This window comes from Phytophthora sojae (genome assembly GCF_000149755.1).
Source record: "Phytophthora sojae unplaced genomic scaffold PHYSOscaffold_3, whole genome shotgun sequence".
NCBI lineage: Eukaryota > Oomycota > Peronosporomycetes > Peronosporales > Peronosporaceae > Phytophthora > Phytophthora sojae.
Window position 1 is genome coordinate 7314525 of NW_009258117.1, and position 14231 is coordinate 7328755.

Genomic DNA, 14231 nt, shown 5'->3' on the forward strand with positions numbered 1-14231 from the left:
CCGAGACGCTTGTGCCACAATAAGACAGCAGGGTCCATACCTGATTGAGCCACAAGGGCATTGGCGGGTTGATCGTCCGCAGGAGTTGGGGCCACGAGCGCGCTGGGCGTCTTGAGTGGGATTTTCGGCTTGAACTGGAACAGGTTCATGTCCGACGCGAGTTCGACGTGGACCTTGTAGTCCTTGCCCACGAAGAAGGTGCAGCGAGTGCTGTTGAAGACAAGGCGAATACCCATTTTCAGCACCTGGGCGATGGACAGGAGGTTGAACTTCATGTCCGGCACGTATAGCACATCACGAAATTCCATGAGGCGGGTAGTACCGGTAGTGTCAACCACCTCGAGGACCACATCACCAATGCCGCGGATGGCTAGTTGGTGCTTGCCACCGACCATGATGGCGCCGGCGTAGGAGCGGATCTCCTTGAACCAGGCCTCTTGGTAAGCAGCATGGCGAGTGCATCCCGAGTCAACCGTCCACGTGGGGTCATGGGGGTCAGAGCTCGTAGTCGACAGACCGATGTTCGGCATGATGACAGTCGCATAGGCGATGAGCTCCGCTTCGCGTCCTCTCGAGCTGAACTTGCGCTGGAGGTCCTGGAAGTTGACCGGGTTGCCAAAGCGATCATAGATGTCCGGACCCTTGAACCCATTCTCATTGCGAGAGGGTGGGCGCTGCCGGTCATCCGAGCGTTGGGTGCGCTGCTGCTTGGCCGGGAAGGGGTTGTGATCATCCCTCGGCTTGCGGTCGATAATGCCAAGTTCGCTGGCAGCACTGTGCCCTCCTTGACAGTACCAGTGCGCAGGTGCTTCTGCAGCACACGGCAGTCGCGGATGGCGTGATTTGGCCGTTGGCAGTAGGTGCAACCTTGAGAACGACGAGGCGGGTCGTCTCGGCCATGAGGTGTGTTCGCAATGACCTGAAGTGCCGTCTCGCTGGCCGTGGCGGGGGCCTCGGGGCTGCCCTTCTCAATCACGTACTTGCGCTTGGCGTAGTCATCCAGCACTTTACGCTCAATGTTGGTCTTAAGGTCCGTGTACGGGATAAACTTCTTGCTGCCCTTCCAAATCGCAAGGTCAGGCTTCCAGGTACTAGACATCGCATGATACAGATTGAGTGACTTCTGTTCGTCAGTCATCACAATGCCAGTAGCTTCAGCAGCCGCCTTCAGTGCGCGCCCGAAGGTCAGGAAGAACGCCATCAGATCCGTTCCCGCTCCGCCAAGCCCACCCCGCCGCCCCCGGTGATCAAGTCCTTCACCGAGACCAAGCGCGACAAGGAAAGACGCCGAGCACTGCTCCGCGCACAGGCCAAGAAGGCTCGAGCGAAGCTCCGAGCGGCCAAGAAGCGAGCGGCTCGCAAGCCGAGCCCGCACGAAAGACGCCGAATGGAGCGCAAAACTCGATCGTTCCTGATCTCAACAATCGATGATGCCCACGTGCTCCTCGTCGAGGGTTGTACTTCTGCCTACTCGATCTACCAAAAGCTGCGTGACCGCTATGAGGGCTCGACTGCCCACGGCGACCCGTACTACATCAACCACTACTTGATGACCATCAAGTACGAGGAGGGTCGACTGAGGGTCAGTCGCCATCGCCTCAGAGGAGTTGCCCGACGAAGAGTCCGACGACGCGCCGGACGAGGAGCCAGGCTTTGGTTGGGCCGTGCTGTCGTCGCGCTTGGCGTCATCGGCGTCCAGACCGCCGTCTGGAGACAGGGTTCCGGTGTCGGAGAGCAGGTCGTCCGACTTGGTGGGCGAGGGTGGGTGGGGAGGCTTGAGGTCTTGGTCGTCGTCGGAGTCGACGATGGACGAGTCCGAGTCACCGTCGTAGTCCTCCTGGTCGATGAAGCCTAGCAGGCCTTGACCGTCGAGTGCTGCGCGGATGCGAGCGTTCCACACTGGGAAGTTGGAGCCGTTGAGGCGTGGGAAGTCTTCCCCGCTTCTCCCTATCGTTGGGCTTATAACCTGTCGAGCCATCAGCTTGAGCACTTGCGCAGGTCGAAGACGGGAGAGAAGGAAAGACGTAGACGTAGGGAAGATTGGAAAGTGATATGTATTCAGGTTAGCGAGAGAGCAAGAAGCAAGTCAGGCAGCGGCCTTGTGCGACGACGCGTGGCCAACCATCTAGGCCCTGCCAGATCTGGTACACTAGAATGGGTCTAGATGCGGGGGGGGGGGGGTAATTACTCAAAACCTTTTACGAAGTTTGTGTACAACTGATGTGCAGGTGATATCCTTGACACAACTGGACACGGGATATTCATCTGCCAACGTATCTCCAACTTCGCGACAGCGCCTTCTACATGTACATACGACGATAACATAGATGTATTTTCAACAGACAACCTCACAAAATGACTCCGTACTTTACACAATACTACTTCGACAAATGTCTTCAGCAACTCTGCATGCATGTTGGACTAACCGAAAAGATACGCCATTGATCAGAGGCTCCGGATCGGAGCAAGCTTGACCATGTTGCCACCTGGATTCGACCCCACGATAGAGACTGCACTACCAAGTCGCAGACCTTTTTGTCATCTCGGTGAACGACACCTTTCTGACAGGCCGAACTGCTCTTTATCCGTAGTGGAAAACGTATGGCGGTTTGTATGCCCCCATCTTGAAGTTGCTCGTGCGACGACACCATGCCGCGCCGATCCGCTCGTCCTCCGCGACCATTTCCGCCACGAGGACGCACGCGCCCGCCCAGCGCAATGCAGTGCAGCGCAATACAATACAACGCTATGCAATGCAAGAGTCGATGCGTCGACAAAGATGCCAAGTTGGCACTGCGCCGACCGAGGTCTGCGTCCGTCGCGACCGTCAAGCAATCGTCACGACGCCGGCGGGCGGGGATGGACACGCCTGTGATCGATCGGGGCGTTGCCACCTCGCCCACCTCCACTCGCGCGGGAGGGCCCTGGGCCTTTCCAGAGCAAGAGCAAGAGCGCAGCACTAGCGCAGCACCGCCGACCGACCGGTTGTGCGTGAATAAGCTGCGCCGCGTCTTATTCAAAGCGTTATTCGCCGTGTTTTCGCTCAGCCTCGGGGCCGAGGCAGCTCGGGGTGCGGCCACTCGCTCACGCTGGAACGCGCACCGCTTGGATAGTCAGGGTGGAGGAGATTTGAGATGCTGTGGGCCTTGCAGCTGACTCCGCCGCTGCCTATCCATGCCCAGGTTTTATGGCTTCAAGGCCTTTCGTTTCGCGCGAGTGCCGCTGCCGTTGCACCTGTGTATGACGGGCGAGCGGGGGATCGAGAGATCAAGATCGAGACCGGCGTGGAGGAGACCGACCCAGTGACAGGCAAACTGCTCGACGTTCAACCCGAAGGCGCGGCCTCGAGCCGCGAGAGCCACACTTGCCTCCGTGCAGGCCAACAGCTGCGGACGCCGAATATCTACGCGCCGGCCTGTCGCGTTGCATGAGCGCGGTCAACGAGCTCACCAGCTGAGCGCCCGTCGAGTCAGCTTTTCTCCTGCTCTGCTCTGCTCCGTTGGGGAATCGTGCTGCTGGTTGTTGTGTGTGTTGTGTCCGCTGTCAACGTGAACTTCCCCATCTTTGCGGGGCTTTTGCTAGTCACCTCTGCACAGGTGGACAGCTCAGCCGCCAGCCGGCGGACGGCGCCGAAGTGGCAAGGGACATTTAGCAGAGCCCGTCCGGATCTCGCCCAATACTCGCCGGATGGCCCGCTACAGAGCCACAAGTGTCAAGGCCCCATGTGCTGTGCCCCAGCGTCCGCGTCATGTCGCTGGCATCTTGAGAGCAGCAGCAGCGAAACCCGGCAGCTGGTGCACCGCCGCCGCCGCAACTGGTGACAGCCCCGCCCGCCAGCTCCGCGAACGCTAGGGCGGAGCGCTCCATGTCTCGCCGAGTTGCCCCAAACCGAGGCGAAAGTGCACACTCCGAGCGACTCGGGGCTTTGCCGCCGATAGAATACGCATCGCGCAGGCAGGAACAGCCACACCCAACCAGCCGCAGCGGTGGCAAGCTAATGACAGCGAGCTGCGCCCACCGCCAGCGTTTTTGTCTGCGGGCCAGCGATCTACTGCATTATATCCGGTGTTGACGAGGCGATAGCCCCCCGGTATGAAGCAGTGCCGCCACGTATCGCTGGATAGGCAAGCGCGGTCTAATGCGCCGCCGCGCGATTGGGATCTGGATCCACCGTGCAAGCGGACCACCACCGCACAGCAGCGAGCGAGTTGAAGTGCATGGCATTGCATTGCACTGCACTGCAGTGGAGCGGCGACCTTGCTCGGCCACCGCCCGCAGCGGAAGCTTCTGGGCTGGCGCCGGCAGGGCACGCCAGCTAACTTGGCATCCCCTCAAAAATTGGCCCGCCTTCACGTTGCACACGCTGCGATACGGGAACATGGCAGCCCCATACAACAAAGCTGAGCTACATGCAAGCTCGCTCAGCCGTTAAGGCCGCGGTCCCACTGTCGAGGCCGCGGCGCGATCTTCCGGCATAAATCACCGGCCGTTACCGCTGCAACGCTAGTCAAGCTGCAGACGCAGAAGCCGCCGCGCGCGATGGCGGCACAGAAGAGGCTTCCGGCAATGTGGCGGACGCGTCTTGGTGGAGCCGCCGTTTCGCTCGGCCACCGGTGGCTCCAAGCAGGCCTTGAGCCAAAACAACCAAGCCGCAAAATAAATCAGCGCCATCGCTGAGGCCCCTTGAGTTGGAGCTTCACACTTAGGACGGCACGATTGCTCGTCAATGCTTCTCTAAACTGTAAAGCGTATCTTTCCTGTAGACGACTCACGCATATCGGGTATAACAGCAGCTTCAACAAATCCCATACAAAGAATACGCTAACTAGCGCTACATTTGAGTAGCATATCGCTTTATCAAGCGCATCTACGTCCGCCACACCATCTCTCTCCTCCTTCTTCCCAGTTGCCCCACATCCCCTACTCCAATGAGCTCTTCGTCCGAGCTGCTCACGAACCTGCTCATCCTGCAGCACGAGGCTGTCAAGGCGCTCGTGGCCGAGTACCACCAGCAGACCGAGGCGTACGTGCAGCAGTTCGACCAGCTGCCGCTGACGCAGGAGCCCGCGCAGGCCGCGCACGAGACGCGCATCGCCCTGCGCAGCTCCACGTCCACTTCGCCGTCGCTCGCGGACGGCTGCGCCGTGTCGGAGGTGATTCTGGCGGCCACCAAGAAGCACTGCGACGTGGATATGTGTGCCACATCAGGCGACAGCCTCGAGGCCTTCCTGGGCATCTCCAGACACGACGTCAAGACGACGGAGGACAAGGTGCACGCGCTCTTCGTGCTCAACGCGAGCCTGGCCAAGAACACCAAGGAGATGCAGTCGCGCTTCGAGGGCAAGCAGGGCTACGACCTGCTCATCGAGTGGCTGGCGGTGGGCTGCAGCTACGGCGACGACACGTCCAAGGCCTTCACGGAGCTGCTGCTGCTCGTGCTGCAGCGCCACGCGCCGGCCAGCTCGTTCACGACCAAGACGGTGGTCAAGAGCCTGGCCCAATACAAGAAGGTCATCAAGGGCAAGGCCAACAAGACGCTGCTGCTGAGCGTCATCCGGCAGTACCGAGACAAGATCAACCAGTAAACTATTAGCATTATTATTAGCCAAATCGTCCCAAGCACTGACCCTTCCTGCCGACTTCGTGTTCACTGGCGGATTCTCCTTTGCAGCGGCGGTTGCTAACAACGGGGAAGCGTTGAACTAGGTTGTTGCGAAGAAGAAGAAGGAGAAGAAGATGGAGGGCTACCTGGATCACTTGGAGACGACGGGGCCTGTCGGCCTGCACAAGAAGATCTGGGCCAGACGCTTCTTCAAGCTCAACCGAGCATTCCACGTGCTCGAGTTCTTCACGGACGAGACGCAGTATGAGCGCAAGGGCAAGTTGGAGCTGGAGGGCGCGGAGGTGGCCACGGCCGATGAGCTGGGCGGACTGCTGAGCGACGACAAATCGGCGGTCGAGATGTCCAGGCGCTTCATCTTCCGGGTCACGGAGAAGGGGAGCAAGAAGCACCACTACCTGTGCGCCAACCTCGACGGTTCCAAGGCGCCAGCGTCTCCGACGTACTCGTTGGTGTCGTCTACCCGCGAGTATCTTGAGGAATGGCTGCGTGCGCTGCGGGCATTGATCGCTGACCAACAGGAGTCCTCTCTCACGGCAGCAACGATGAGTCTCGGCGAGTTGAACGCGCAGATCGGAGCCTTCATGAACCACATGCACATTTCAGCTCGAGTCTCCAGTCGCGTCCACGAGCACGGGAAGTCCATCTACGAGATCACGGTGAAGGCTTGGATACTGGAGCGAGAGCTTGTGATGGACGACGATGGCCAGGAAGACTACCGCAGTGGATCGATTGGCAGTGGCGACGGGATGTCCTGGCAAATTCTCGAGTATTCGTGCGCTTGGAGGCTGTACAAGTCGACTACGGAGCTGCGGAACTTCGACGGACAACTGCGTCTCCTGTTTGGCCCGAGTATGCACAACGTTGCGTTCCCGTCAAGCACAATCGGCAGCAAGCTGCAGCAGCTTCATCTGCATGCGTCTGCGAGTCAGAAGGAAGCTGAGAACCAGCAGCGGATGCAGGTCTACGACTCGTACTTGCAGTCTCTGCTGCGCATGCCTGCGTTCTCCTCGTTCGGCAGCGACGCCAGCACGATGCTCGACACGTTCTTCGACATCTCGCCTCACCTCACGTCCTTCCGGAAGCTGGAGAAGGAGTCCGGCCAGAGTATGCACCTACGAGACCGCAAAGTGGTGCCCTGGAAGGACCGCGAGCGCTTCGAGGTGGTCTACAAAATGCATCTCCAGGTGATTGCTGCCCAGGAAGAGAACGCGCGTCGTGCTCAGGTGGCTCAGTACGTTCCTCCGCGTCATGACACGCACTCGAGTCACCAACACCAACACCAACACCGACACAGTCACCACCGCCACCGTCAAGAGAGAGACAACGTTGGTGTTGACAGTGAAGATGAGGAGCTAGTTCCCGCAAGTATGGTGGCGCCCGTGCATGTTGCACCACTGCCAGCTCCTGTGGAGCAGAGCGCGGCGGTGCACGTTGGTCATAAGTCAGCCCCCGCGGTGAAGCTGCACACGACGGCTGAGGTATGCTTCTTTAGGATGCTTGTACTTCCTTTTTACTGACTGACTGATGATGTTTTGCATGAATAGGAGGAGCGTCCTGGCGAGTCTGTCAAGGAACGCATCGCTCGAATTGGCCACCGCCTCGTTATCGAAGCCTTTGAGGCTTAGATTGTGGCCACACCAACATGGCTATCTTCTCATTTCCTTACAGCTTAATTAAATAGACACTTCAAAACCATTATCCAGGAGGCTGTTCCCCTCTTCTTCTCGGCTTGGAAGATTTGGTTGTGCTTTATAGTTTAGCCCCTCTTACCAGTCACTTTCGAAGCCTTCATCACTGTAGTGGTCGCCAGAGGTAAGCTCTTTCTTCACCTCGCTGCTGCTCTCGCGCTCCAGTTCGTTGTTGTCTTCCTCATCCTCTTCCTCTTCGTCGTCATCGCCGTCGTCCTCGTACTGCTTCCAGGGATCGGGAGCGTCTGCCGTACTCGGCGTCGGAAGCGAACTGCTTTTTACGGGATCTGAGCCAGCTTTGTCTGCCACAGCGTCAGGTTGATCTCGAACGGGTACTGACGCAGCCTTTTCTTCCGTCGGCGCCTGGTTTGATGGAGATACAGCTCCGTCACTGCTACCTGGAGATATTGCAGTCTCCTTCTTGTCCCCATCGCGTATTGTCGGGGAACTCGTTCTGGGCGAAGACTCGCGGCTTGTACTGCGACCGGAAGATATGGACTCGCGGAGCTTGGTAACCATGCTGATGCCAGAATTCGCAGAAGCCGGTGGGGTTGAAGTCGATGATTGAGATTGCGCTTGGTTCGAGTGTGTCGTCCTTCCTGCAATAGCAACAGTCGATCCTGCAGATCGACTAAGCCCTGTAGCTCTAGCGCCAGCTCTTCCTGGACGAGTGGACGAACTGTGATCGATATCTGCCAGGAGGTAATCAGGATCCACTGGGCCGCCCAATTCTTTGAGCATTTGCAGCGCCTCCCGATGCTCGGCCTTCAGATCTGACAGTGACACACCGCTGCGTACTGTCATCTCCCTCTTGGAACGGACTGGGGGCGCCACTGCAACAGCCACACTGGACGACGTCTTCCGAGATGCTGCTCCTGTTGTGTGGTTTGTCACCCGAAGTGTACGCTTGGACCCTGATGAGTTACTGTGCATGGTCTTCGTAGCACGTGCAGCTACAGTTGAGCGCTTCGCCGTCCCGCTCTCACCGCCGGTTTTAGTAGCTGAAGAGCCGCTGGGCGCTGCACGAATAGCACTTCTTGCTGAAGATTTCGGGGTGGTGGCTGTAGATGTTGTGGTGGATGGACCAGCCACGCATCCTCCGGCGTGCTCGGGGTCCTGTCGAGCTGAATTGTGCTTCTCCCGATTCGACTTCATGATTCGCTTCAACTCTTCAAACTTCTTCGCACGAGAGAAATCCAGCGCTGGTACGACGGAGCTGCTCTCTTCGGGGACTTCGTTGTTGTCGAGCTCACTGACGCCCCGTGAAGACTTGGCGATGGGAGATTTGTGGGCGTTGTTGTCGTCGTCGCTCTCCAGCTCACGCTCGAGAAAGTCGAGCGCATTTCGATCAACAGAGGAGGGCACGGCGTCGGAGCGGCGAGGCGCGTACAGGTTTGAATCACTTTGAGTAGCCGACAGACTGCGCTTGCCTTCGTCACTATCTACCAGCTTTGAAAGAGACGAAGTCGTCGTCATGGACGCTGGAGCAGATCCAGCATTGCCAGTCGACTGCTTCGGTCGCGTTGATAGCCGTTCTCGTTTGTTCTTCCCGCTGTGAAGAGCAGGCAGTCGGTGGTTTTCTCGTGACGGCGGGTACTCACTGCCAGAGTTCGCCCGTCGTGGCCCTGAGTGGGGTTTTGCTGCTGAGGTGTGGTGAATTTCTTGGTGGTATTTCGCGTCATGCTCCGTAAACGCCTCGATCGTCGATGCAGGGTGGAAAAGCCCATCCGCGGCTGCATTCAGGCCGAACTCGTCAAACATCGATCTATGGGGCGACACGGAAGCATCATTAGTAGGGAAACGTCAGCGCATACGCACTTAACACACTCACACATTGTTGGTAAGAGATGCGCGTGCCGGTATAGGGAAGGCATCGTGACGAATTGTGTCGAGAGTACTCGACTCGTCGTCGCTCGTCATCTGAGGCTCCGCTTTAGACGGGGTGTGAGTCTCGTGCAGGCCATTGTTGCTGCAGCTCGTCTGAGCTCGAGCTGAGTCAGGGGCTTTCTTCTTTTCTGTGTCAAAGCAGATAATGCACGCTTCGTCAATTCTGAGGTAATAGGTAACAAGCGCAACAAGTCGTGGTCGACTGACTTCGTAGTTTGTGCTCAATAGCTGGATGCAGTTGGTTCGACAGCGTGGACTTGACACTTGTTAGTCGCTTTTTCCGAGTGACCTCAGCTTTCGCCCTGCCCAAGCGGAAGTGTCAGCGGCAATAAGCCCAATACACACTCTGACAGCAGCATACGCACATCATCCTGGACGAGAGCAGCGAGTTCTTCTTCGGATCGCCCCAGTTGTACTCCATCGCTCCGCGCTCAAGCGAACAACCAGCAATCCTGTCCAATTTGTGCTTCCAAGCGCCACCGCGTCATCTATTTTCAATGCACATGCGTAACAACCGGTCCTCTATACATAGTGATTCCAGGATGGCAACTGCATTTGTCATTGAATGCTCTCTTCATCATCTCACACGAAAACTGGCCCAGCCTTGTCTATCAAATCCAAGAGACGAAAAAAAATAACCCGCCCAAAAAGCACTTACTTTGGCAGCGTGCTCAACATTACTCGGCACTTCACGGCTCGGCTTCCTCTTTAACGGCGACCGGTTCCGCTTTGCTCTCTTCTTCCTCTTCAATGGATGGAGCATCTTTTCCAGATCCAATACGGGCCTGACTCCAGTCGGGAATTACGCCACTGTATCCATAGTCGAAGAACAGCTCGTCGCCAGTGGTGATATCTTCCTTGGCGTAAATTCCGATGCGGTGTTCGCCGTTGACGAGCATGATTCGGGCAAAACACTTCGGCGCTGCTGAGTCGTGGTTGGCGAACTTGCTCTTGTTGCCCTTCCGCGTAGCATCCACCACCGAGTCTTCGTTCAGATCGAACAAGAAACTGATCGTGGTTTTGTCGTAGACATTGCCTCGTCGCTCTGCTTCGTCTTGAGACAGCAAGGAACCCGTGTACTCGTACATGAAATCGCCCATCTTCGCGTCCTCCAAGGCGTACGCTCCCCACCCGTGGGTCTTCGAAGCAGCGACTCCAATTTTCCGCATCTTCCCACGCATAATGTTGACGTTCCCGCAGATCTTGAGCTGGGCCACAGTTTTCGTCTTGCTCTTCGGGTCAGCCATGACGACTGGAAGCTCGCAAGCTCCACACGAAGTACAAACGTCCGGGTCGCACTCCCGCGAGGCAAAATAACACGGACAAGCTGACGTTCGGCATTGTCCCACCTCGCAGTGACAACCAGGGAAGCGATTGGAGCAGTCCGGAGAGCAGCCGCATGCCTTCTCGCAGTAGTGATCGCGACGCATGCACGAGCACTGCGCCGAATCGCAAGACCCGCCGTCGTGATTGCAAGGAACGTATTCGTGATTCGCACCGCGGTCCTTCATTCGCTGAAAGCGGGTACGGCGAAGGTGTTCGTAGCTGTTCCCAAGCACGCCATTACTCCATTCACGATTTCTGCCGTAGACGCCACTTCGAATAAAGGTAAGGTCGTGCAGACCACTCTGTGCTTGTGACTCGCGCTGCTGCAGAAACCTCCCCACTTCAGCGCATGTTCGCGTTGCAAGCAATACCGCCAACACACACGGGTTGGCGCCTACACTCCTTTCCAGCTTGTGTAGCAGCGCAACCTCGGAACTCTCCCACGACTTTGCTGAAGCAGTGGCAGGGTCGATTGAGCCTGGCACAGATTTGGAGCAGTGAGGCCCACAGCGACCATCGTCGGTTAGGATATCCATCTTCTTGTCCTGAGTGAGTGCTTGATAAACACCGTCGAAGCCGAGATACTCCGACACGTCCGTCGTCTTGGAGCGCACCATCTTCTTAATGTGAAGGCGAGCTGCGTTCAGCTGTGACGACGCCTTTGTGCTCGCAGCAGTTTGAGCACGCAGTGACCTGCGCGTTGACTCGCCACCGGTAATATTTCCCGTACCATTTGCAGTCTCCTCAATCGAATCCTTCTCCTTTTCTGTTTCACCAGCGGGGGTCAGCTCAGACATTGGTTCATCAGAGTCCGGAGTTCGGTCCTCGCTATCCATTTGAGCATCCGTGTCTTCGACGGAATTCTCTTGTGCCTGCTCCTCCGCGATCAGCTTTTCTTCAACGCGACGCCACAGTTTGGACGCCGCCTTCACGACTGGATATTTAGGATCAACGCGCACGACTGGTACAGGCTGCTCACGACCGTGGTTGCGGCAGCTGTAGGTACAGCAGCGGCGACAGAAGAAATCCTGGTACTTTATCGCCACCTCTCTGAACTGCTCGGACGGAGCTCGTCGCACACCTAAATCTCCGCTCTGCTGCAGGTGATTCACAACCACATGCGACGGCAGCGGCTGCAAGCGCCCAGACAGGTACGCACCATCTCGGACCGCGAAACATTCGTTCAACAGGGAGTCAATCGCGCGCTTCCTGCTCTCGGGAATCGCATCGCTGCTTCGTCGCACCTCCAGTTCCTGCAAATGCTTCTTGTACAACTTCTCTCGAGTGACTCGCTCCACGATATCAGAATAGTTCGCAAACGGCTGCGTGAAAGCTCCACACCGTTGCAACGCCTCGAAAACATCCTGAACACCGCCGCACTGGCTGACAACGTATCGCAGAATGTACTCGTTGACCTCGTCGTCCATACCAACCAGGGTGTCCTTGCACCTGTCAGCGTTGGTGAACTCTGGGGGCTTGTTCTTCGTCGCACTGAAGTACGGCACGAAGCGAATAATCGGGTCGTCTTCAACTCTGTGCGTTCCACACGCCAGCATACACGTCGTGGAACGCGGGATGGGCGCGATCTTGCTCAGATACGTCACCGTTTCTGGGTAAATGTGTCCGGAATGATCGGCCTCGGTCCGTCCGACCGAGTAGTGGGGGCGATCCACGCCTTCCGGTTCAAACTCGGCGTCTCGAAGCAGTCTGCGCGCCGCCACCTTCTCCAGCTTGGAAATGTCCAGCGGTAGACCTGTCAACCAACAGCAAACAGCAGACGAAAGGTCAGCAATAATTAATCCCAACACAATATACCCAATAGATGCTGCGCACCGGTGAGCGCCATGGCCTTCTCCCGAATGACGGGGCGTTGTTCAATGTACGCCGCGATCTGCTGCCGCGTGTTGGCGATGACCGCGTTGGCGCGCGCGGCGTGGCACTTCTTGACCATCGGCGTGGCTTCGTCTATGAGTGTCTTGACTCTGTCGTCCACGAGCGCCTTCTCCTTCTCCTCGGCCAGCGACCCGGAGGCCACCGTGAGGGGCTTGGGCTGCAGGAACTGCGGCGACAGCGCGCACTTGCTCTTGAGCTCTTCGTCGAAGTCCTCCAGCGGCGCGTCCAGCTGCAGCGCGTAGGGCGGCAGCAGGCCCTCGGTATCGGGCAGGACGTTGACGGGCGCGGCCTCGAAGCGCAGGTTGCGCCACGCCGTCGAGTGCAGCGTGGCGTCCTGGATGGCGTCCTCGTCGCGCGCGAAGCGACGCTTGACCTGCGGCGCCGCGTCGTCCAGTGCGGGCAGCGCCACGCCCCCGCGCAGCGGCTGCGGCCCACCGTCGGGCGAGCGCGGGCTCATGTTGCGGCGCAGCTTCTGGCGCGCGGAGCGGCGCTCCTCGGCGCGCTTCTGCTTGCTGCGCTTGGCCGGGGACTCGGCCGTCTCGCCCTTGCGCAGCGGCGGCGCGGCGGAGGTTGCGGCGCTGCTGTGCTGCCGGCTCTTGGCGTAGTTGATGCGCTCCATCTCGCGCTCCTGCGCCATGACGTCCGAGAAGAGCACGCGGCTCTCGGTCTTGCGGTGCGTGCGGCGCGTGGGCGCGGGCGCCTCCTCCTCGTCGCGCGAGGTGCGCTTGCGGCTGCTGGACGCGTCGGAGGCGGACGCGTCCTCCGTCACGTCGATCACGGCGCCGGCCGCCTGCGTCTTCATGGCGCTTGGCTCTCCCTTGCTCTTGGTTGATCCACTGGGCGGGAAGGTGAAATGCAAAATCAATAATTATTTTTGATATGTTTCGTGTGTGCCACACACAGGGTAACCTCACTTGCAGTCATCATAGACGCGTCGACGAAGTATGGCGTGAGTGAGTGAGTGAGTGAGTGAGTGCATGGAGTGAATCACTTTCACTTTCATCGCCGCGCGAGTGCATGATGACCTTCAACGTCGACAACGCCGACGCCAACACTGCCGACGGTGCCGCCTCTGCTATCCATGCGGCCGCTTCCACAGTCGGCACCTGCCCGAGCTTCATTGCTGTGGGGGCTACGCTGGCAGCCTTCATGTCCAGCAAGCCCGCCGCACCGAGGCCGCCAAAGGTCCCAAGCGCCCGGAAGGCGACGGATGCAGCGACAGTAGACGCCATCGTGGCGACCTGCTACCGTCCTGCCGCGTTCGACGAGGACGCCTTCGCTCACGACGCCCGCCAACTTGGGAAGCTGCTGGGCAACCCCGCTAACTGGAACGAGAGCAAACGTGACGAGTTGGTTGATGCCGCAGGGGCGTTCTACACGAAGTGGGCCTCTCCTAAAGCCAGCACGACGCCGGCGACCAGCACTGCTGCGCTGCTGCAGCCCGCCAGCATAGCGCCGACAACGACGTTAAAGAAAATGGGCCGCCCGACCAAGCCCGAGAATTCTCTGGAGTACGTGGTGCAGTGTGCACGCATGCTGAAGCCTCCACCGACGACCGACGAGTCCCCCAGCTCTGTCGCGAGACGCGTCGCGGCAATGGGCTTTCCGATCAACACAAACACGTTCCGCAACAAGTGGCCGCAGGCGTGGGCGCTCTGGTTGGAGCTGCTTGAACATGACGGGGAATCGCTCAATGGCGTGACAGCCGAGTTGTACCGGTACCTAGCGAAGTATCTTCTTAAGTTTCCCCTAAGTTCGACCATTAAGTTCGATTATTAAGTTCGATTATAAAGTCACTTCCAACACGTCGAGCA

At 58.3% G+C, this 14231-nt stretch overlaps 5 protein-coding genes across 5 annotated transcripts; 2 read left to right on the forward strand and 3 right to left on the reverse strand.

Moving 5' to 3' along the window:
- Positions 1-1417: 1417 nt before the first annotated feature.
- Positions 1418-1978, reverse strand: PHYSODRAFT_329548 (hypothetical protein; the record flags this gene model as incomplete). Its single annotated transcript, XM_009526040.1, has 1 exon — positions 1418-1978. One exon carries the CDS (start codon positions 1976-1978, stop codon positions 1418-1420), a length of 561 nt encoding a protein of 186 aa, XP_009524335.1.
- A 2950-nt stretch (positions 1979-4928) lies between these two features.
- On the forward strand, positions 4929-5585 carry PHYSODRAFT_557575 (hypothetical protein; the record flags this gene model as incomplete). The annotated part of the gene is made up of 1 exon (XM_009526041.1): positions 4929-5585. One exon carries the CDS (start codon positions 4929-4931, stop codon positions 5583-5585), a length of 657 nt encoding a protein of 218 aa, XP_009524336.1.
- Positions 5586-6638: 1053 nt separating this feature from the next.
- On the forward strand, positions 6639-7320 carry PHYSODRAFT_354404 (hypothetical protein). The gene is made up of 2 exons (XM_009526042.1): positions 6639-7101; positions 7168-7320. Exons 1-2 carry the CDS (start codon positions 6655-6657, stop codon positions 7246-7248), a joined length of 528 nt encoding a protein of 175 aa, XP_009524337.1. The 5' UTR covers positions 6639-6654; the 3' UTR covers positions 7249-7320.
- Positions 7321-8577: 1257 nt separating this feature from the next.
- PHYSODRAFT_463301 (hypothetical protein) lies at positions 8578-9619 on the reverse strand (the record flags this gene model as incomplete). The annotated part of the gene is made up of 4 exons (XM_009526043.1): positions 8578-9076; positions 9143-9242; positions 9379-9500; positions 9564-9619. Coding segments are annotated over 4 exons (777 nt in total), but the record flags the coding sequence as incomplete, so codon positions are not given.
- A 268-nt stretch (positions 9620-9887) lies between these two features.
- Positions 9888-12874, reverse strand: PHYSODRAFT_491036 (hypothetical protein; the record flags this gene model as incomplete). The annotated part of the gene is made up of 4 exons (XM_009526044.1): positions 9888-11348; positions 11427-11579; positions 11643-12277; positions 12358-12874. The coding sequence occupies 4 exons, from the start codon at positions 12872-12874 to the stop codon at positions 9888-9890; spliced, it is 2766 nt and encodes a 921-aa protein (XP_009524339.1).
- Positions 12875-14231: the final 1357 nt, after the last annotated feature.